Source organism: Cucurbita pepo, chromosome 10 (assembly GCF_057944985.1).
Source record: "Cucurbita pepo subsp. pepo isolate OVF chromosome 10, ASM5794498v1, whole genome shotgun sequence".
NCBI lineage: Eukaryota > Viridiplantae > Streptophyta > Magnoliopsida > Cucurbitales > Cucurbitaceae > Cucurbita > Cucurbita pepo.
Genome location: NC_141807.1, coordinates 5,632,356 through 5,655,312, shown reverse-complemented (window position 1 = coordinate 5,655,312; position 22,957 = coordinate 5,632,356). Strand labels below are relative to the sequence as shown.

The following is a 22,957-nucleotide window of genomic DNA, read 5'->3' as shown; positions in this document are numbered from 1 at the left end:
AAAAAAAATAAAAAACCAAAATCTTAATTTATAAAATTATAAAATTTAATAAAATTTATTTATTTCTTTTTATATTTGGTATAAAAATAAAGTAGGGTATAAAAATAAAGTATGATTTAATGACCTGAACAACTCGAATTATCCAACCCAGACTATAGTGGTTGGATCGGGTTAGATTTTATTAAAAATATTTGACGTTTGTAATAGACGTTAGTGATGACTGTGGCTTATGAATATGTAACTTGTATTCGGGTTGGGTTAGATCATGACTAAAATTTTAATGCTCAGATGAAACAAAATTCTTCAACACAAAAAAATTAGAAAAAGAGAAAAAAAAGAAAAGAAAAGAAAATAATTAATTGATTTTCTTTTTTTCATTCATGAATCATGTGAGTGTGTTAATTATGGTGTTATTTTTTTTGTTTTTTTCCGAAAATTGACCCAAATTGTAAACTAACCTCAAAATAATAATATAATAATTATTAAATTAACATACAATTTAATTTCTATAATTTTAAAATGTTCGTTCGGTTTTATCACTTTAATTAACACGATAACTATATAAATTATTTGTTAATTCACGCTAATTTTTTTTTCTCCAACCGTAAATATTCATACAGTTAAATAACCTAATAAGTCGTTTAGCAAACATTTACTCATTACTACGGTACAAAAACGTACTGTATATTTATTATAATAATGAAAATGTCAATCCGTAAAATATGAAAAAAAAAACGTTAAATTTTCGAACACGTGTAAAGTAAACTATGAAAGCTAAATTAAAAAATTATAAAAAACGTAACTTACCATAAGTACGGCTCATGCAAACTTTAACGATGCATGAAAGATCGTAAAATCTATATTTCATAATGGAGCAAGTCTGTTTAGGTTAAATCAATATTTTTTTTTTATAAATTTATCAAAAAAAAATAAACAAAAAATTATAGAAATTAGTAATTTAAATATTTTTTTTTTTCATATAAACTAAGCCAAGTCAATATTTTAGGTTATAGGAGTAAATTACTTTGGTAAAAATAAAATATAAAAAATATAAATAAAAAGAATTTAGGAAATTGCGTTGATTTTGATTTTATTTGATTTGATTTTATTTTATTTTATATTCCATTTTCCATAATTTGTTTTTTGTTTTTAATTTTTATAAAATTTTATAATTTTTATAATTTGATAATTGACGATTTTTACTGTTATAAACTTGTTAATCACTTTCGGATCCGCCCCCATCATCACCTGCTTCAGAGACTCTCCTCTTTTGCAAAATTATCGGTTTCATCCATCCTTCCGGCCGCCGTTCATCGGTTCCTTTTTCATTCCATCTCTCCTTCTCTCATATCGCTTGCTGTGGGATCATAAAATTTCACTCCAGATCACCACCATCACTCTAAAACTTGGATTATCCATCTTAATTCTCTCTAACAAACCACAATGATTACACCGTCGATTTGTGTAGCGGCGGTCTCTGGAATCATCGGCGGTTGTCGGCAGTGACCAATTCAGGCTTTGTACCGTCGCTGAAGCTTCAGTTCTTTCATGGGCGATCTTCGGTCTTGGTCGTTTGAACAAAACGGCGGCGTAGCAGAAGAGAAGCCGTCTTCCTCCTCATCGTTTTCTACGTTGCTACCGTCGAATCCGACGGCTATAGGTGCCGATTACTGGCGACGAGCCGAGGAAGCCACACAGGCTATTATCGCGCAGGTTCAGCCTACTGTCTTTTCGGAAAAGAGAAGGAAAGCGGTTATAGATCATGTGCAAAGACTCCTTAGAGGTCATCTTAGATTCGAGGTGAGCTTGGGATTATATGTAATATACTCATTGCAATCTTAATCTCTACACTTAAGTACTTATTATGTCTTCACTAGTAGGTTGAGGATTCTGGAGTTTTCATATCTGTGCTTATAATTACTGATGTTGTGAAGTATGACGGCTAAGGATTCGCTTTCTTAATGATGATTAATCTGGACAGTGTTCACAAGTTTCTCTTTTGTTGAAGTAGCATTATCATATAGGAAGCAGTCTTCTGATTCAACGTTCGAACTTAATCCCAGTTTGTGCTTTCGTTAAACGTTTTCAAGTGCTGTTAGGTTTTGTTCATTCCGATAGGTTGAGTGGGTGGTGATTGTAATCCAATCTGTGCTGACTAAATTGATGAATGCAAGGTTGAAATAATGCTTTAAACGACATGGAGGATGTATACGAAGCAGTAAACATGATTTTGTTTATGATTTTTGATCATGCAAGCTTTGTATGTTCTATCTCTTTCCAATGTGTAAGAGACGAGGCTCTTTCTTGGATGGATGATTTTCATTTTCTTGGTAGGAATGAGGTGGTTGTACATTTTCGTCTTGACATATTTTTTATCAAATATATTTATAATCAATGTTTTCAGGCAAGGCCTTCTGTAAAATGCTTACTTTTTATTTGTCATCTGCATGTGTCTTTGTAAGTGTAAATTTGGCGAAGGTGAATCCAGTTTCAACTTTAAACAATGTTGATCTACTACCTTCATCTTCGTCTTTTAATTATTGTAATTTATTTATTTATTTTTATTAGAAATAGATATTTCATTGATCTGATGGACTATACAGAGAAAAGGGGACAATGTTTATCCACTTTCAAGATACCGAGTTTAGTTTGTGCATGTGGGTAATCATTTCCCCCGTGTGATAATAATAATATTCAGTTCTAACAACTCTATCTATGCAATTACAACAAAGCCTAACATTTTCCCTTTACTGCTGACTACTTGATGGTGTGTACCTGCTCGGGTTGTATTCAATGACTGGTTTTCCTTTGGAAATTCAATAGCCGTGTCATGAAAGCATTATACAGGTTGAATCTTGTAGAGTAGTGTATGATGTAATTTTAATATCCTGGGGCCTATTAAAGCTGCTGGCATTGACCCTGACTGTAGTTTAACTGAAGCAATAATCTTCGCTTTCTTTTAGACATTTCCACATGTTCAATATTGGCGTGGAAATTATACCCATTTCCACCTTCTTCTGTTCGAAATTTGTGCTCAGATTCTGAAAAGTTGATTGAATTTACAGATTTAATTGCAGATTTCTTACTAACATATGATAGTACAGGTTTTTCCATTTGGGTCAGTGCCATTGAAGACCTATTTGCCCGATGGAGATATTGATTTGACTGTCCTCGGTGGTTCAAATATAGAGGAAGCTTTGGCCAATGATGTATGTTCGGTTCTCAATAGTGAAGATCAGAATGGGGCGGCCGAGTTTGTTGTAAAGGATGTGCAATTAATTCGAGCAGAGGTCCTGAATTTAAATATTATTTTCTTCTTTTTTATAGCTATTCTATAAGCAAAATATGCAATTCTTTTTTTTTTTTCCCGTCTTTTTCCTGAAGCAGGAGGAATGGAAAAATGATGACGTTCCTTTTTTATTTTATAATTGTGCCAAGCTACTTCTTTCGTTACTGCCAATGAGCTCAAGATATCTCTCCTTACAGTAGGAGTTGAGAATTTTGGTTCTTTATGGTCATCTTCCCATCTTTTGATGGATCACGCCAATTGCTATGATATCCTAGAGTCACTATTTTGAACTTTCAGTTGGCAATTGGTCATGGTACTCTACTCTCAATCGTTGAAGAGAAAAATAAGATATAGGCATGAGCTTAGTATTTGAAATCAATTAACTGAAGCTAGTCATTTCTGAGATCTTTTATTGATTCTGCTATTCTTTTCCCCAATGAACTTCTTCCAGAAGTTTTGCATGTCTCTGGAACTTCTGTGACATATTGCAGTTTATTGCTGCCCCTTGTATAATGTATATTTTGGAAGAGTTCAAAACCTTAATTTTTGAAAGACTTGGCTAGATTTCCTGTTTCCAAGTCTCTTAATTTATTTTCTTTTGACATTGTCTTATTATATGGACTTGTCTCTATAACGCCCCTGGATCTTCCAGTGAACTATGTTCCGCTATATTGCTAGTGATTGGTTAGTTTATCCATGAACCAATGTCAACTTGGTTGATGAAACTGAAATTTACTTGCAGGTGGCTATTATATTTAGTAATTTTTAGATAATTTTATAGGATATTAGGGAGCAGTGTCATTTGTAGGTTCATTAAATAGATGGTTGAACTATTAATGCATGAGTTCGACAAGCAGTTTTTTAATAATCATATGTTGTTTATAGTGTTCACCTTTACTTTATATTTGTTTGTCATGTAAAAATGTGATACAGGATCTTCTACTTGCAGTTAGTATAGCCCTCTATTGTTTTTCATGTAATGTTTGATGTCTTAGAGTGTTCTGTTTGCAGGTTAAGCTTGTAAAATGTCTTGTACAGAACATAGTTGTTGATATTTCCTTCAATCAATTGGGAGGGCTTTGCACGTTGTGCTTCCTTGAGAAGGTATTTTTTAGTGGAGTATATGTATAGATTTAGATTAAGTTGTGTATGTATCAACTGATGCTTAAAACTTGACCATATCTACGTTTGTGTAATTCTTTAGTTAACTGCCATAACCTACTTTTTTATTTTCCTGTTTACTTCATATGATTGAGAACTTGAGCATGGGTCTCAGTATCATTGAAAGCATACTTGTAGATTGCAGAGCTTACTGATCATTTATGATATCTGGATTGACGTCCAGAATAGAATGATCATTCTTCTAGCACCAATTTGTTTTTTTTTATGATCGAAAGCAAGCATGAAATGTTAGAAATATCATTCAGATGTATTATTGTTATTGAAATCTTCGCAAGGTTAATACTGATATAGGGGGCTTAGTCTGTTTCTATTGAAAATTGGCAATGCATCTACAATATATACGGGAAATATCAATAAACTGTGGAAACTACCGTGTGTTTAACAGTTGACCGTGAGTTTATTGGCGATGTATTCGGGTGATTATTCAGTTTTCACGCCAATTTTTAATCCAATATTCTCTCTCTTCAATTTCTGCATTTTTTTCCATGTTTCCAGTTAGTCTTCTCCACCCCTCACCTGTTCTTTCTTGGCCCATAAATCTCTCTTTTCTATCTTTCATAATATATATAATATATATATCTTTCATAATCTCTCTTTCTTTTTTTTTTTTTTTTTTTGCATATATATATGATTAATGATGCTCTAAATATGTTTATCAAAGGATCATTCAATTTCTTATTTATTTTCCAGTCTTCAATATTATTATTTTTATTGTACTAAATGCACATTTTTTATTTGAAGTTAGTGGTGGATGCATTAAAATGGGCAGTTTGTATCTTAAATAAGTTAGTGTTGAAGTTTTGTTTAAAAGTTCACAATATTTCTCCAAGTATTTTTGATATCCGTGACTTTTCCTGGAATTTTCATGGATATATTTGTAAATCTATGTGATCTATATCAACATCAACATTTCCATCATCGATCAAAAGTAAGTGGATCAGGAAATTTGGGCATTCTTATTTCTGTAGTTTCTCGAAGTAATTTAGTTTTTAAATCTATATGGGGAGTCTTTGTTTCCCCTTCTTTCCTAGTAGTTTTTTCAAAATGCTTTAACTTGACAGTTTTCTTTAGAAGAAGAAGCGATGCTGGCTTAATATTTTAGTTTCTTGACTTGATTGACGAGAAATTTTGTTCTATAAAAAGTAAACACGACTGTGAGTGAGAAAAATTGTGAGTCTTTGGCCTTAGAGGACTCCTGCCTTTACCCTGCTTGCACACATTTGCATATGTAACAGCATGTAGTGACTTGTCTTTGGCCTATGCATTCTTTACCAGATTGGTTGTAAACTGGTCATCCTTTGGATAAAATAACTCTTTTTTTTCATTTTTTTTTTGAACTAATTATTATTTCTTTTATAGAGAAATCAAGCTTTCATTGATAAACATAATTGAATATATAAGAGCTTACAAAGCTTCAAGGAATATTTGGAGTCTGATAAAATATTAAAGAACATAATTAATTGGCATCTGATGCTGCATTGACCCTTGCATGTGGTCTTGTGCATCTTGTATCAATATGTCATTGAACTGTTTCTTCGAGGCGCAAATGACATTCCACCATAGTCTCCATCTGCCCTCTTGGGTTAAAGGGCGGTTTTTATGATGTGTGTGATATTTTGTGGGGGCTTTGGATGAAAGAAACAACAAAATCTTTAAGGCCGTGAGAGTTCTTTTACTGATGTTTGGTCTCTTATTAGATTTTTTGTTTCTCTCTAGGTCTCTGTTTGTAGGATTTTTTGTAATTATTTGCTTGGATTTTTTTCTCTTAACTGGAACCCTTTGTAGTTCGGCTCATTTTTGTGGGTATTATTTGTCCATGTATTCTTTCCTTTGTACTCCATGAAAGTCAAGTTCTCTCAACAAATTTTCCTTTTCATTTAACATGACTCCCTAATGTTTGCTCATTGGTTCTAATTGATATCCTTTTGTGAAATGTTGGGATCAAAACTCCTGCCTCTCTTCTTCTAACATGTAAAAATGACATATCATAATGACATTTTAGTGCTACTTGTTCTAACAGATTGATTGTCGCATGGGCAAAGATCATCTTTTTAAGCGCAGCATTATACTTATTAAAGCTTGGTGCTATTATGAGAGCCGCATTCTAGGGGCTCATCATGGCTTGATATCGACATATGCTTTGGAGACTTTGGTTCTATATATTTTTCATCTCTTCCATTCTGCCTTAAATGGTCCTTTACAGGTTAGTAGTCTCAGTAGCTGCTCTTCTTAAACCCCTTTCATTCATTGACTTGCACATGCTTTATATATAACTAATCTATCCTATATCTAAACTATTAGGTGTTATATAAATTTCTGGACTATTTTAGCAAATTTGATTGGGATAATTACTGCATAAGCTTGAATGGTCCAGTTCGCATATCCTCACTGCCGGAGCTTGCTGGTGAGAAGTTTCTTTTGACATACCTAATTTTTTTGAAGGTCCTGCATGCCTTGTATTTGGGATTCTAAATGTTTTGGCCATCTTCTGGCAGCTGAGACACCTGAAAATGGTGGGGGTGATCTGTTGCTTAGCACCGATTTTCTTAAGAGCTGTTTAGACACGTTATACGTGCCTGGAAGGGGGTACGAGCCAAACTCAAGGGCATTTCCCATAAAGCATCTCAACATTGTCGATCCACTAAAAGAGAACAACAACCTTGGTCGCAGTGTAAGCAAAGGTACCTACAATTCTCTTACATCGGGTTTGATTGTCTGCTATTTTCCCCCCCATCTATAATGGTATGATCGGGAAATCCTGAAACTATGGTGAAGTGTTATTTTTTTCTTTTTAAAATGCTATTATGTTTTTGAACATTTAGAAATTACTCATAGCTTTCTAGTTCCTCGAGCAGCACAAGAGTAGGGGAGAGGTCTTTTATTATCACATGGAGATGTTTAATATGGAAATAAGTTTTAAGAACATGACTAAATCCTAATTTTTATGCATACTCTGTCTTGATCTTTAAACATCCAAATGATTCCAGAAATTTGTAACTTTGTTTTTAAAAAATCATTTTAGTGCTTATTATTATTATTATTATTCAGTTGGGTTCCTTTTGATTGAGGCTTTTTTTTATGGGCCCCTTCTATTCTTTCGTTCTTAATGAAAGTTGGGTTATTCATAAATAAAACAAATTAAGTTTCTAAGTTTTGAAATGAATCTAGGTTTAAATAGAAAATTGACTGTAAGCTAAAATAAACTTTTATGTGAAATCTAGGAACTATATTTAAAAATTAAGGGATCAAAATAGAAGATTTGAGAGTTGGGTAGAATGGAATTAGTATAAAAGTTCAAGCCTCGAATAGGATTTAAAACTTAATACGATCCATTCTAGTTATTAACTAGCTTTTTGCGACCTTGGTGAACCCCTTCAAAATATTTGAAAGCCACTCTGTAACGTGCAGGAAACTTCTATAGGATTAGAAGTGCTTTCAGTTATGGTGCTCGGAAGCTAGGATCTATCCTTTCCCAACCTGAAGAAATTGTAGTGGATGAAGTTCGCAAGTTTTTTTCTAATACATTGGATAGGCACGGAGGTGGGCAGCGGCCTGATGTCCAAGATCCCGTTTCAGTGCCTGGAGGCTATGAATCTTGTGCAGGTTTACTAGTGTCTGGTTCAGAGACACAAGAAGAAACAAATAATCGTGATTCAGGCTCTCTCTACGCTAATGACACCACTGGAGAACGTAGCTCGAGTCGTGAGGTATCAATTCATGGGGGAAATGCCAATGCTAAGGTATCAGGTGAATATGACATTGTTGGCGGAATCATGAATGAATCATCTCAAGGAAGACCATTATCAGTTCCTTCAGGTGTTGATGGTCTTGCAAATGCCATTGGTGTTTCAGACGTTCGTCTCTCTGGAGATGCAAATGATCTTGCTAGCTTGAGAATTGAAGGTCTTACTATTTCAAACGATGCACATAAGTCTACTCCTTCAAGTCGTAAGGAGGGTATATCACCATTAGGTAATCCTCACCTTTGTAACGGGGAAGTAACAGGCAAAAATACAAAGAAACACACTCCAGAGAACTCTGGCTCAACAGAGAAGAAGTCATCTAACCAGCATCTGCAATCACCTACTGATGCAACAGGGTCTTCTGCACAAGGTAATAAGCAGGATGAGAATTACGTGAATAATGATGATGAATTGGCGAACCAATCTGAAAAGAAACAATGTTCTCGTGGGTTTCTGAATAGCAATGATGAACCTCCAGAAGCTTTCAGTGCTTTGTCAGATCTTAGTGGTGACTATGAAACTCATTTTAACAATCTGCAAATTGGCCGGTGGTACTACGAATATGCCTTAACTGCAGCCCTCTCACCCACTCCTCCACCATTGCCTTCACAATATCCAAACAAGAATGCATGGGATATAATACGACGCTCAGTGCAGGTCAAGCAGAATGCGTTTGCTCAGATGAACAATAATGGACTCCTTGCAAGACCAGCATTCTATCCCATGCGATCACCAATATTACCTGGGGGTGGAACATTGGGTATGGAAGAGATGCCGAAGCCACGAGGAACCGGGACATACTTTCCCAACATGGTATTCTCGTCATATTAAACTTCAAACACTTTTCGTCTTACAGTTTGTGTGGTTGAAGATGTACACTTCTTTCTTGTCTTTGAGTATTTCTTTCTTTCCAGAACCATTACAGGGACAGACCACCATCAGCAAGGGGAAGGAACCAAGTGCTAGTGAGGTCGCCTCGAAACAATGGCCGATCATTGGAAACAACTGTACTCGAGAAAAGTAGTCAAGACTCGTACCAAGTACCAACTGTTAATCTTGCTGGTGGCATGTTGAATTCCACTGGTTCTTCTGTAAGGAAAGCTCAGCACAATGGGAATTCAATGTCACGACCTGATAGAGCGGTAGAATTTGGGTCTTTTGGGCATCTTCAATTAGAGTCGCCCGTAGATTGTAGCAGGGAATCGAGTCCTGTATCGGCAGTATTTTCATACTCAGAAGCTTTAAACGTTTCAAGTCCCAAGATGCAGAAAGCCAAACAAGCGTCAATCAAAGACCACGATAGGTACGAACGCTTCATAACCCTTCCAGGTACTTATGCGATTACATGTCCTTGTTAAACTGTTTAAATTTTCTCTTTTTGTTCTGAATATGTAGGCTCTCTGTTCATATGCAATCGTATGAGTTGAAAGATGAAGAAGATTTCCCACCCTTATCCAACTGACACAAGTGGGGAATGGAGTTTATTTATACGGTTAGTCAGTATGAAACTGAGTAGGAAGAAACTGTAGTTGCTAACAAACAACAGTTTGCGATCCTCCTTCCATCTCTGCAATTTAGATGTTCTGTTCTATTTGTAGCTCAAAAAGCATTTTGTACATCCTACCAATTTATTTTGCTTTTCTCCTCAAATAACTCGATAGTCGTTTGTCGTGTTTTACACAGAAAGAGCCCTTTTTCATTTGAAACTAGGATGTTTGTAACAATGGTTGCTTCTTTTGACCCTCATTCCTCCATGTTTTTGCCCTTTTCTCTGCTCCTTGTAGGTAAACATCCCAGCACAGAATATATTGTTGCCTATGTTTGTTGTAAGTTAAATGAAAATGCTTCTTTTTGGAGCCATCTCTACATTGCCCTATCCATCACCATAGCAACAGTGTTAATACCTTACCTTCCTTATTTTGTGTTTTGTTTGTTTTGGCCCTTCCCTTCCCCTGTTAGCACAAATTTTCTGGGAAGAGGTCTACAGCTGTTTCCTATGGCTGAGCTGTATTTTCTTCTCATCTTATAGGAAAGAGCCTTTTGTTCTTTGTAGATGAAAAGAATTCCTTGGCTTAAGAGATTTGGAGTTGAGTCGTGAAATCATGGTTCAGTTTTGGTTTAAACAAGTATCTAGTCTAACAACTTAAAATCTTGCTGTTCTTTGAGTTGTATAAATACCTATCGTTGTGTAGTTTGTTACGTCAATTCCTTAAGGATAAGTTGTGTTGGAATTGAGAAATTTTTGTGGAGTTTGTTACGTCAATTCCTTAAGGATAAGTTGTGTTGGAATTGTTGGAATTGAGAAATTTTTGTGGAGTTCATAATTGTATAAAAGGAGGAGAGGTAGTGGGGCATGTCAAGGCACTTCTTGGTCCTTGTACGCCCGAGCTGGCCCGCTTTGAAGAATTCATGGGCTAGCAAGCCTCCCGGACAAGGGGGCGGGCACTACTAACCAAGCCAAACCTAGTTGTCGCCAATAGGCCCTGGTAGCTTGCTTCCAAGCCTTGCCATTAATCGAATTGGCTTCACTCATTTTCTCATAATTTATGCACAAGTCGATTTCTGATAACAAATGTCGATATAAGGGCTCTACCGACACTTTTTTTTAGTGTACAAGGCCTTCATTATTGTATTAAATGTAAATACAATGATCAAAAGGCCTGCATTATTCTTCAATCAAGATTCCCGAGGTGTTATTTGATGATTGAGGCTAGTTTTTGTTTAATCGATTTTAGTATATAGATTCATCAATGTCTAACTTACACGTCATCGAATCTAAAAAAAGAGCTTATTGATGGTTTTGTTTGATCGTTTCTTCATTGATTAGACCCCCGAAAAAGATGAAATGAGAAGGGGACTTGTAGGGAAGCAATTGGTGAGGTATAAGCATCAGATTCTCACTTTTATAACATTGCGTAATAGGGTTTCATAAAAAAAAGGGTATAATTATTGAGGAAACCCTAGAAATGAATTAAATAATTTAGTGATAAAAACATAGTTTATATTAAAAATCTCAAGTATTTAATTAATAAGGGAGAAGTTGATAATTGACACGTCAAGTCAACTATATGTTTATAAAATTTGAGATGAAAATGACAAGAAACCAATGGGTACCAAACTCATCAAAATCTAACCCATGCTTATATAAAGTCAGCTCAAATATTTAAGTATATTGGATTTATTAAAAATTTAGCATAATTGTTATCGAATCTTTTTTTTTTTTTAAATATAATAAAAAAAAGATAAGCCCTTGATGGTATAAAAATAGTTGAATTATACCCTTTATTTTATCAATATTTACTCAATCATCCATCATCTTTTACAATTATTACTATTATTTTTTTGAGTTTGAATTTGTCATAGTTACTAATTAATTGAAATATGCCCATTTTTTCTTAAAAAATTTGGAGAACATTGATAAATTCGACACGCTTTAGAGTTAGAGGCTGTCACGATAGAAAATAGCGGAAAAAAAAACTTGCTAATGAGCCTAAGCGAACATGCACTATTACAAATGGTATCACAGGAGACACTGGGCGATATGCCAGCGATGACATTGGCCCTCAAGGGAGGTGGATTGTGAGATCTCACGTGATTTGAGAGGGGAACGAAACATTTCTTATAAGGGTGTGGAAACTTCTCTTTTTACGTTGTTACAAATGGTAGTGTATTTAGGTTGCACATTCATATGCATACTACAATCTACTACTTGAGCTGCTCGGTGAATATCTCTTATTATTGAGTCTACTCCAATTATCTCATCTATAAAAATTTTGAAATTACGTATAGTATAAAATATTGGTAGAGTATGTGGGTGGAAGCTTTCAATTTATATGCTTTTATTTTTATTTTCCACGTGTAATTTTTGAAATTAACAAATAAAAGGTGGTCAAATTTAATTAAAAGTTAAAAAAACTTTTACCAAAATACATTTTAAAATAAAAGAGAAATTAAAAGGGCAATTGGCCCTTTTTCATTATTGGACCTTACAAAGTCAACTTAAATATTAAAATATTACTCTGATGGCTACTTTCTTATTTATTTATTTACTTATTTATTTATAAATATAATCATCGGCTCACTGTTTAATTTAGCCAAGCCGGCTCCCTTCAACTCCTCAACTTTCTTTTTATTTATAAATATAATTATCATTTTTATTTTATTTTGGCTTCTAATAAAGTTTTTTTTTTTTTACACTTTATATTCAGTTCTAAAAATTAAATTTATAAATTCATATTTTAAAAATACAAAGTTTTAAGAATTTGTTTTGTTTATAGAATTAATCATTAATTCTTTATTTGTTATTGTTAGACCATCTAATTAATGTACGCTATCTCAAAGAATTAAACGTCAATATCAATATCCGTAAGATGCATTTCTTTTTTAGTAAGTTAATCATAAAAACTTCAAAATTAAAAACATTTTACTTAAAACAATTCTACGTTCAGTGAGTTCCTGCGACTATGTTATAGAGAAATGTCACGACACACAGGTGCCTTAAATATTAAATTACAATTTAGTATTTATATTTTTAAAATTATTTCTAATAGATCCCTAGACTTTAGAAAATATCCAAATTTTTAGACTAATAAATCTTTAAATATTTATTTTTAATATACTCTAATTTATTAGACATTTAGAAAACAAAAAACTATGCATAAAATTAAAAAATCATGAATATATTGAACATAAATTCCAGTATTTTATAGATTCATAAAATTAAAAAAGGTTGAATATTTTAGTATATAATTTATCCCGACCCGTCACGTATGCATTAAATAGATTCTCGAACTTAATTTGCTATTAAATTCTTGAGTTTAAAATTTTATACTTAATAATTTACTGAACTTTCAACGTCGTGTTTAGTAGCTAACCGGTTGAATTCTTGTAATGAACTTATTGTACAAAAAAATTTATACCGAACAATTATTACATAAAATTAAAAGGACTCATTTGAGATTTTTAAAATTAAAAGGACATAATAAAAATTTGGAAGTAAGTTTAAATTTATTTGAATTATGACTAACCAATTACCACAACACAACCCTTCTCACAGTCTGCCGGCTGGCTCGCAGCCGAAGCCGAACCAGCCACTAAATTCTCCGTTAAAAATCAACCCCGTCACCGTCAACAGACGTCATCCGTTAAAAAACAAACGCCTCTTGTTCTTTCTTCATTTCATTTAATTTTGCATTCAAATCCCCAAAGAAACAAAGAAAGAGAAAATTTTTGTGTTCTAAGAAAATCAAATCAAATCAAATCAAATTTTCCCGAGAAAATTTCACAAATGGTTGTAGCAAAGCGAGGGCACAGATTCTTCAAATTCAGATTATTATTCCATTTCATCTCTTGTTCTTCCTCCATTTCCAGTTCATAATCTCAAAAAAGCTTCCATCTTTTCATTTTCCCACCATCCAAACACCTTTTTTTCTTCTGGGTTTTGGATTTTGACTCAAATGGTTTCAAAATATTACCACAAATTTTCACGTGGGGTTGTTGAAATGAATTGGATTAAGCTTATTTGTGTTCATTACTCAAATCTTTTCTGGTTTTTGTTTGGATTTTTCTCCAATGAAAACTATCAAGGGAAGCCTCGGATCATCTAGCAATTCCTTCATCCTTTTTTTTCTTCAATAATTTTGTTTGAATTTTACAAAAACAATACTTTTTCAATATATATAATTGTTTCTATTTTGATTTTGATTTTGATTTTGAGCTAAGAACAATGGCACAGCCTTCTGGGTATGCTGAAACAGACCCATCTGGTCGCTATGGACGGGTAAGTTTCTATAAACCCTACATACTCCTTTAATTCCCTTTCTTTTCCTGTATATTTTACCTTAAATTATATAAATTACTCGGAAAAATTTGCTATGGGTTACGAATAAGATGATAATCGAGTATTATTGTGCAAAAATTGAAAAGATAATTAATATCTATGTTAAAATCAGCTGAACTATGCTCAAATTGACTTAAAACATGTTTGTAGTTCCTAATCTGGTTATTTTTAGGTTGAATTATATAAATTACTTCAAAATTTGGGGTAATTTTTTAATAAGATGATAATCGAGGACTATCGTGTTTTAAAAAAGTCCAAAAAAGATAATATCAGCGGTTACTATGCAGTTTAGAGAGATTCTCGGGAAAGGAGCGATGAAGACGGTATATAAAGCCTTTGATGAGGTGCTTGGGATTGAAGTGGCATGGAACCAAGTCCAGCTCAAAGATGTGTTCCATTCCCCTGAGGAACTACAACGTCTCTACTCAGAAGTTCATCTCCTCAAGAACCTCAACCACGACTCGATCATCCGATTCTACGCTTCATGGATCGATACTCATCGTCGAACCTTCAACTTCATCACCGAAATGTTCACCTCCGGCAGCCTTAGAGAGTACTAATAATTCACAACATTATTCTATCTTGTTCTTGTTCTTGTTCTTGATATTTGTTCATTTCGCTTCGCTCATGCTATTAGGTACCGACAAAAACATCGAAACATCAATATCGAAGCGATCAAGAACTGGGCTCGACAAATCCTACACGGCCTAGCTTATCTTCATGGCCATGATCCTCCTGTAATCCATAGAGATCTTAAATGTGATAACATATTCATCAATGGCCATCTTGGGCAAGTTAAAATTGGTGACTTGGGACTTGCTACCATCCTTCATGATTCTCAACACGCTCATAGTGTTATAGGTAAGCTTCTCGATTCAAGCTTTATATTTCTATAATGATATGATATTGTCTTAAAAAAAATGCTTTGACGATCGGAGTTTGCAGGTACACCCGAGTTCATGGCACCGGAGCTGTATGATGAGGATTATAATGAGCTTGTAGATGTTTATTCCTTTGGAATGTGTTTGATTGAGATGCTCACTTTGGAGTATCCTTATAGCGAGTGCTCCAACCCTGCTCAGATATACAAGAAAGTCACTTCGGTAAGTCGATAAAAATATGATTGATCTCTCTAAACTATTACGATTTGTATCGATTTAGTAACGAGTTTTGAATAAATCCATGAAGATAGTGTCTATTAAAATATGGATATTTTCGAAACAAATGATAAACATTTGTTAGTAATCATGTAAGCATTTAGCTCGTTGTCGGAGTCAATAGCATATACACAGTAGGCACAAAATTGAAAGTTGACATTTCAAACATTTTTTTGAAATTTAACGACGCGAAGATCGAACGATCAACGTGGGATTTCACATCGTTTGGAGAGGGGAATGAAGCATTCCTTATAAGGGTGTGGAAACCTAACCCTAGTAGATACATTTTAGAACTGTGAGGCTGACGACGATATGTAACGAGCCAAAGCGGATAATATCTGCTAGTGGTGGGCTTGGGCTGTTACAAATGGTATCAAAGCCAGACACCGGACGGTATGCCAACGAGGACGTTGGGCCCCCAAGGGGGGTGGATTGTGAGATCTCACGTCTGTTGGAGAGGGGAACGAAGTATTCCTTATAAGGGGGTTGAAACCTCTCACTAGTAGACACGTTTTAAAACCGTGAGGCTGACGGCGATATGTAACAAGCCAAAGCGGATAATATCTGTTAGCGGTGGGCTTAAGCTGATACAAATGATATCAGAGCCATACACCAAGCAGTATGCCAATGAGGACGTTGGGCCCTCAAAGGGTGGATTGTGAGATCCCACATCGGTCGGAGAGAGAAACGGAGCATTTCTTATAAGGGTGTGAAAACCTCTCACTAGTAGAGATGTTTTAAAACTGTGAGGTTGACGGCACCACGTAAGACTAAAGAAAATTGCATGGCACGAGCAGGGAAAGTTGCCAAATGCATTCTATGGGATCAAAGACTTGGAGGCCCAAAATTTTGTAAAGAAATGCTTGGAGAATGTTTCAAAGAGGGTGCCTGCCAAAGAGCTCTTGCTTGACCCATTTCTAGCTTCCAATAACAACAATGGCTCTCATCAAGAACACTTCTTGTGTTCATCACAAACTCCAAACAATTCAATGTCAAGAAGGACAGACATGGTCATTTCTGGATCAATGAATCCCAACGACGATACCGTTTTTCTAAAAGTGCATATCAAAGTGAAGAACGGTAAATATCGCTAACTCTTACCCTACAAATCTGTCTCTAAATTTTGGTTTCATTCAGTATCGATTTCTTCTTTCTAATTTAAAAACTCGTCATATGCATGTGGATAGGTAAAGCTAAGAACGTACACTTTGCATTCGACACGATAAACGATACAGCTATCGACGTTGCGACCGAGATGGTTAAAGAGTTGGAAATCAGTGATTGGGATCCGAGTGAGATAGCTATGATGATAAAAAATGAGATATCCACATTGATACCCAATTGGGAGGAATACCATCAAGATAGCTTCAACTATGATGAACAAGAAGAAGACGATGGTGACGACGACGATGACGAAAGCTTCGTAACCCGACATCCTTTCTACTCGTGCTCCTCCCATGCCTCCTCCTCAAATTCTCTTGAGGGTTTCTACTCTTTTTATGAGAGTTCCCATCATCATATATTGGATGGTGTGAATATTGGTGATGATGATACAAGTTCTTCCTTCAATTACTCTGAAATAAGCTTTTGGTCAAACAATGAAGATGAGTATGGAAGAGATCCTCAATGCATATCAACCACCAAGAACCCTACAAGATTTTGCCCTACCATGAAGATAGACGCGCACCATTTGACGTATAAGGACACTAAAGTAATGGTGGATCGAGAAGCGTTCGAGAGACGAACCCGATCTGATAACTCGGCTAGGCTTACGAGGGTGAAGTCAATGGTGAACCTCCGTAGCGAGGCATTGCACCGATCGTTAGTAGAGATGTTGTTGAAGAAGCGATTGTTTAATACGGTGGATGCCATGGAGAATATTGGATACCAAAAGCCATAGGGTAACCAAATGTTCATCAAGAACCAACAAAGTAATGTTCTTGATGTTCATGAATGGTTTCATTAGGGGTTCGAGGATTTGTGTATAAATAAATGAAACAAACTTAAATGTGTGCTTGTATTTGTTTTGCATTTGTAAAATGTGTGAAACATAATGCTTCGATAATTGAACGTAGTTTAGGTTATATGCTTAAAATTCTTCGATATTGATTTGATTGATCTTACTTGTAGAGCGATTCAAATCTCAAATAAGTTTAGATCGATAATATAATATGAATCTTACTTTTCTTGTAGTTTTGATGTTTTTAGATATTTTAGATCGAAGTTCCGAATGAAATCAGGTTGATCAGGGTTTGCATATTAGTTCTTCGATCCAATTGGCTAGAGTATTCAAATATGATTTTTCTTTTAAAGTAACGACCAACTCCCTAACCTAATGTGGCACCGGGTTCAGGCCATAGGAAATTGTAGTATGGGGGGACGTCTAATCCTTTTGTCGCCACAAGGCTAGCTAATCGTACACAGCAAGCTCGAAGACCCCTAATTCTAGAAGACATAAGAGTCTGAACCCTATGTTGAATGTGTCACCGACTCTACGGTACGTAGGTACTTGTACAGGTGAGGCGTCAGTCGGTCCTAGAAACAGCGACAATGGTGCGAGGAGTTAATGTAGCATGGGGGGACATCTAATCCTTTTGTCGCTGTAAGGCTGACTAATCGTACGCAACAGGCTCGAAGACCCCTAATTCTGGAAGGCACAAGAGTCTGAACACTATGTTGAATGTGCCATCGACACTACGTTACGTAGGTACCTATGCAGGTGAGGCGTCAGTCATTCCTAGAAACAATAACACCGATGCGATGAGTTAATGAGCAGACGTGTTACAATCTAGGGATCACCAGACAACTCTTTCCATCTATAGGGACCAAAGGGGCATAACACACAATCCTATCATAACGTACTCCTATCTATAGCACCGACGACAACTGTCGGAAGTGAACTAAAAGCTAATATATTATTAAATTATTAACTCTATTAATGGATTTTAAATTTGAGAGGGTAGATTTATTATTATTATTATTATTATTATTTATAGGAGAAATAATAATGAAAGAATAAATAAATAAATAACGAAAAAATGAATTAATGATAAGCATTAAGTAACAAACACAAAACGTGCGTACTACGCCATAAATGACCCAATTGGGCCCTTCAAAACAAATTTTCTATTTTTTTTAATATATATATTTATTAAAAAAAAACCCCAAATAATCAGAACTAATAAACTCCCAATTCCGCCGCCGTCCACCGTCGTTATTAAAAGATATGGCTCTCTCACGCACAAAATCCCGCTTGACAATCCCAGCTCCGCCGCCGTCTCCGATCCCCACTGGCACCGGATCGCGCTCGGCGGCCAACGAGACCTTCAAACAATTTCTCGAGAAGTCGATTCACCTACCGCAGCTCTCTTTGCCAGAATCCCGCTTTATCTCCACCACTAATCCTTCTCTCGCCGTCATTGATTTCCGATCACTCGCTTCTCCAAGTGGCGGCGACGCGACCGCGCGAATGCTCCGGTCGGCCAATGAATTCGGGGCGTTTCGTATTGTTAATCACGGGATTTCCGGCGAGGAGATTTTGTCGGTGGTGAATGAAGCTAAATCCGTTTGGGAAGATGATAATCGGAGCTGGGCTGGAGACGTCGGAAATCGGGAGGTGGTTTTCCAGGTACGGCGCCGGAATGACAGCGAGGCGTCGGAAAATACAGTTGTACAGGCCGCAACGAACCGGCAAATCAGGTAAAATTCCGATTCCATCCATTAACTTTGAATGTTTCCGATATGTTTCTAAATGGGCTGTAATGGGCTGGGCTTCGCTGTAAGTGGCCCAAGTCAGGCCCACTTTTTACGGAAATGTTTTCTTTAATAGAATTTATTTATTAATAGGAATTATATATATATATATATATATATATACACATATACACTACACATATATTTATATAATTTAAAAAACCTAATCAAATAGGTTTAATTTGATTTTTTAGTTATTTCATGTGAAATTAATTAATAAAAAAGTTACGAAAATAATACTTTATTTTAAAAATACCAAATTTTAAGAATTCTAAAAAATTCTTACCTGTTAATATATGGCGGTATATTGACACTTCATATATTAATCTTACTAGTTTTTTTTTTTTTTTTTTTATCGTCTCGGATTCCAATAATTTGTATTCCATTCTTTCGTAAATTCGGAAATTTTTTGATTTCTAACCCAATTAACTGAGTTTAGGTATTATCTGTACTAACCCGTTTTTGAATCGAATTCGATCCGGTTCGATTCGGGTCGACTTGCAGCGAAAAGATGGAGAAACTAAGAAGCAAACTAGAAGGGATTGAAGAGAAAATAAGCGAAAGGTTATGGAAATGCATGGGTGAGAACATGAAGAAAGGAGACAAAAAAGAGAGCATTTTCAGCGTTTATAGATACAATAATAATCACCAAAACCCAAACCCATGTGAGAGGGAAAATAAAACTAAGAACATGATGAGCCTCCACATCCCCGGAGAGCATTGCCAATTCTCTATCAATTCTTATCAACAACCCTCCTCCTTTACCTTTGATGCTGCTGCCGACACGATTGTTGTCACCCTCGGCGAGCAACTCGTGGTAATCTTATTCGTACTCTTGTGTTTCGTGACTAGTTTACGGATGTTGTTTAGGTTTCATTTGATAACTATTAAACCCGTTTGGTTTTGATAGGAACGAAGCTTGGGAAAATTGAAGAGTGCAAGAAGTGAGATGACGTTTGTGCCAGACTTGCTTGGAAGTCGAACGTCGTTCTCGATTGAGCTTGAAGTTTCAAACCGTAATTTGGTGAAAAAGCATTCCCATTCTAAGATCATCACCATTTATGATCAAATTCTGGTTGCGTTTTATGTTATTTCAGTTTATGTTCTTTACAATTGCATGTGTTCATTGTTTAAAGGCAAATAAGCATTGGGTTTGTGATTGAATGTTCATATGATTGGTTTGTTGATTGAAGGGTTTATTGGGATTTGTATTTGAAAATTATTTGTATTTGAAGAAAAGTGTGGAATTGAATATTGTAATTTCATTTATATACTTACAACAACGTTTTATTCTCTCAATCGATCGATGTGTGATCTGACAATCTATCCATTTTGGGCCAATATTCTTACTAGCACGAGGCCCAGCATCTTTACTGGCACTCGTTTCCTTCTCCCATCGACGTGGGACCCCTAATCCAACTCCCCTTTGGGGCCAGTGTCCTTGCTAGCACACTGCCTCATGTCCACTCCCCTTTGGAGCTCAATCTCACAATCCACCTCCCTTTGGGGTCTAGTGTTCTCACTAGCACTCGTTCACTTCTTCAAACGATGTGGGACCCCCCAATCCACCCCTTTAGGCCAACGTCCTTGTTGGCACACTACCTCGTGTCCATCCCCTTCAGGGCTCAACCTCCTCACTGACACATCGCCCGATGTTTGCCTCTAATACCGTTTGTAACAGCCCAAGCCCACTGCTAACTAATATTGTTCTCTTTGGGGCTTTCTCTTTCAGTCTTCCTCTCAAGGTTTTTAAAACACGTCTGCTAGGGAGTGCTAGGGAGAGGTTTTCACACTCTTAGGAAGGATGTTTCGTTCTTCTCCTTATCTCTTGATTGACATACAGCGAAATTATTGAGGATATAGACATTTTTCTAATTATTATATAAAATATCTAAAATATTTATGTCAGTCTAAACAATGATACAATAATTAAAATCTTAAGTTTAAACATGAAATTTTTGTGTTCATATAATCTTAGATTTTGTACTCAATTTAAAATGATAAGTTGATTCTTGCAATTGAAATGATATTATCTATTTATTATGATTTGTATTAAATTTAAATTAACACATTCAAATAATTCTAAGATTATTAATTAAGTTGTCCTCCCGTTGTTGTTATAATACTTGCATCTCGAAGCTAATGCACTAGATCCCATCAAAACATTTGTAATCGAACAGCCTATTGTGTGTCTTAGTCTACTATCGATCTTAGACTTTGTAGCATTATCTATAATAGTATCTGATGAAGTGAGTGTCACGTATAGTTTCCTTAAAAAGGGTGTGTGAGATCCGACATCATTGGAGAAGGGAACGAAGCATTCGTTATAATGGTATAGAAACCTCTCCCTAGTAAATATGTTTTAAAACTATGAAGCGGAGATATGTAACGAGCCAAAACAGACAATATCTGTTAAAAGTGGACTTAGATTGTTACAGGGTGTACTGCCACCACCTAATAGACTCCAAAGTAGGGGTGCATATGAGTTGGGTACGGAAATCTTTCAGTCCAACTCGAAATTTCGAGTTGTTTAGGTTGGTGACATAAGAAATATAAATAGAATTCACAACGCAACCCAGTCCAATCTTCTACTTTCGGGTCAGAATTTATCAAATATCAAACATTCCCAAGTCACAACATATCACTAATAACAGTTACAAACGTCAAATATCTTTAATCTTAGAGATACGGTTGGGTTGGGTTGTAACCTCATCTTTGGGTTAGTCGACCCGAAAAAAATATATCAACCCACGAACGGACTCGAATTTACAATTTTTAAAATTTTAACCTTAGATAGCCTAAATTGGTCAAATTCTCGGAGTCCGTAGCGCTAAATTGGTCAAAGATCATTTCAATTTTCAAGGAACTATAATGATTTTTCATGGTCAATATATTCCACTCAAGCATTGAGCCAAGGCACCCCTCCACCGCATCAAATTCTTTTTAGGTTACTAAATCAAAAATGACAGACAAATTTGAAAATTTTAATTAATATGAGGAAAGGACAAAAAAATAAATAAATTATATAATAATAAAAGAATATATTATAACCTAATAAAACGGCGTCGTGTACTAGATAAAATGGACGCGTGGGACAATTTGAAATAATAGAGAAATAGAGGGGGCGAAATATAATTAAAAAAAAATAAGTTTGGTAAAGGACAATAAAAACAGTTTATTACCGAAAAGGACACCTGTATAAAGCGACGGCTGTAATTTAAGATTTTCTCGAAGATTTTTGTATCCCCATCACCCACACGTGGTTAAGTCACCGATCAATTCTTGTCGCTTTGTCATTGGTCTGTCACCGAATTTCTTCCCTGCCTCTTAAATTATGTGATTAGGCTTATTCTTTGTCTTTATATATTATTAATTTTGGATGTATTAGAAGGGGTTAGTAGGGCTTTCTCGACCTACCCAAAAACAAATTATTCTCGAGATTAATTCGATTCGATATAGCCTCATGATTTTAAAACGTGGGAGAGGTTTCACGCCCTTATAACACGTCGACCGGTGTATGGCTCTAATACCATTTGTAAAATCTCAAAATTCATCCTCCTTGAGGGCCCAACGTCCTCACGGCGTCCGGTGTCTGGCTCTGATATCACTGGCTAGCTTTTAAGACAATGAAATCACTCATTGGTATCAAGCTACTATGACGAAGGGGGCGATGTAAGTGTAGACAATGATTCAAATCTCTGACCGAAACTTGTTGACGACTCAATTTCAATAGCGATTTTGAATTGAAGATGACTTTCATCAGTGACCCATGTCTTGAACGGCATTAGTTCAAATACCCATAGCTTAAAAAATGCAAATTAACAAATAACCGAGCCTTTTCAGTAAGAATTAGTAGGTAACGATTTTTTTTTTCTTTTTTTTTTTGGGAATTAAGAGTGTCTTATAACTTTTAATTATTAATTAAATACTTCAATTATCTTTTTTTAATACTAATTTTTTTATGGTTAAAAGGTAATGGAAGAAAAAGAGAAGA

General features: G+C 35.4%; 3 protein-coding genes across 3 annotated transcripts; all 3 read left to right on the top strand.

The window, feature by feature from the left end:
- Nucleotides 1–1,218: 1,218 nt before the first annotated feature.
- LOC111803588 (uncharacterized) lies at nt 1,219–9,960 on the top strand. Its single transcript, XM_023688067.2, has 9 exons — nt 1,219–1,800; nt 3,105–3,290; nt 4,301–4,393; nt 6,492–6,674; nt 6,773–6,875; nt 6,967–7,152; nt 7,880–9,027; nt 9,129–9,517; nt 9,610–9,960. The coding sequence occupies exons 1-9, from the start codon at nt 1,549–1,551 to the stop codon at nt 9,674–9,676; spliced, it is 2,607 nt and encodes an 868-aa protein (XP_023543835.2). The 5' UTR covers nt 1,219–1,548; the 3' UTR covers nt 9,677–9,960.
- Nucleotides 9,961–13,415: 3,455 nt separating this feature from the next.
- Nucleotides 13,416–17,269, top strand: LOC111803589 (putative serine/threonine-protein kinase WNK5). The gene is made up of 6 exons (XM_023688069.2): nt 13,416–13,993; nt 14,341–14,606; nt 14,691–14,914; nt 14,999–15,156; nt 16,008–16,290; nt 16,398–17,269. The coding sequence occupies exons 1-6, from the start codon at nt 13,940–13,942 to the stop codon at nt 17,108–17,110; spliced, it is 1,698 nt and encodes a 565-aa protein (XP_023543837.2). The 5' UTR covers nt 13,416–13,939; the 3' UTR covers nt 17,111–17,269.
- Nucleotides 17,270–18,408: 1,139 nt separating this feature from the next.
- LOC111804157 (2-oxoglutarate (2OG) and Fe(II)-dependent oxygenase superfamily protein) lies at nt 18,409–20,150 on the top strand. The gene is made up of 3 exons (XM_023688865.2): nt 18,409–18,909; nt 19,468–19,780; nt 19,874–20,150. The coding sequence occupies exons 1-3, from the start codon at nt 18,437–18,439 to the stop codon at nt 20,105–20,107; spliced, it is 1,020 nt and encodes a 339-aa protein (XP_023544633.2). The 5' UTR covers nt 18,409–18,436; the 3' UTR covers nt 20,108–20,150.
- The last annotated feature ends 2,807 nt before the right edge of the window (nt 20,151–22,957 follow it).

Bases quoted from the DNA above. Each gene is read 5' to 3' on its own strand.
- LOC111803588 (XM_023688067.2), top strand. From the start codon at position 1,549: ATGGGCGATCTTCGGTCTTGGTCGTTTGAACAAAACGGCGGCGTAGCA. The intron at 1,801-3,104 runs GTGAGCTTGGGA...ATGATAGTACAG, and splicing joins GAGGTCATCTTAGATTCGAG to GTTTTTCCATTTGGGTCAGT. The intron at 3,291-4,300 runs GTCCTGAATTTA...TTCTGTTTGCAG, and splicing joins TGCAATTAATTCGAGCAGAG to GTTAAGCTTGTAAAATGTCT.
- LOC111803589 (XM_023688069.2), top strand. From the start codon at position 13,940: ATGGCACAGCCTTCTGGGTATGCTGAAACAGACCCATCTGGTCGCTAT. The intron at 14,607-14,690 runs GTACTAATAATT...TCATGCTATTAG, and splicing joins ACCTCCGGCAGCCTTAGAGA to GTACCGACAAAAACATCGAA. The intron at 14,915-14,998 runs GTAAGCTTCTCG...CGGAGTTTGCAG, and splicing joins ACACGCTCATAGTGTTATAG to GTACACCCGAGTTCATGGCA.
- LOC111804157 (XM_023688865.2), top strand. From the start codon at position 18,437: ATGGCTCTCTCACGCACAAAATCCCGCTTGACAATCCCAGCTCCGCCG. The intron at 18,910-19,467 runs GTAAAATTCCGA...GTCGACTTGCAG, and splicing joins GCAACGAACCGGCAAATCAG to CGAAAAGATGGAGAAACTAA. The intron at 19,781-19,873 runs GTAATCTTATTC...TGGTTTTGATAG, and splicing joins CCCTCGGCGAGCAACTCGTG to GAACGAAGCTTGGGAAAATT.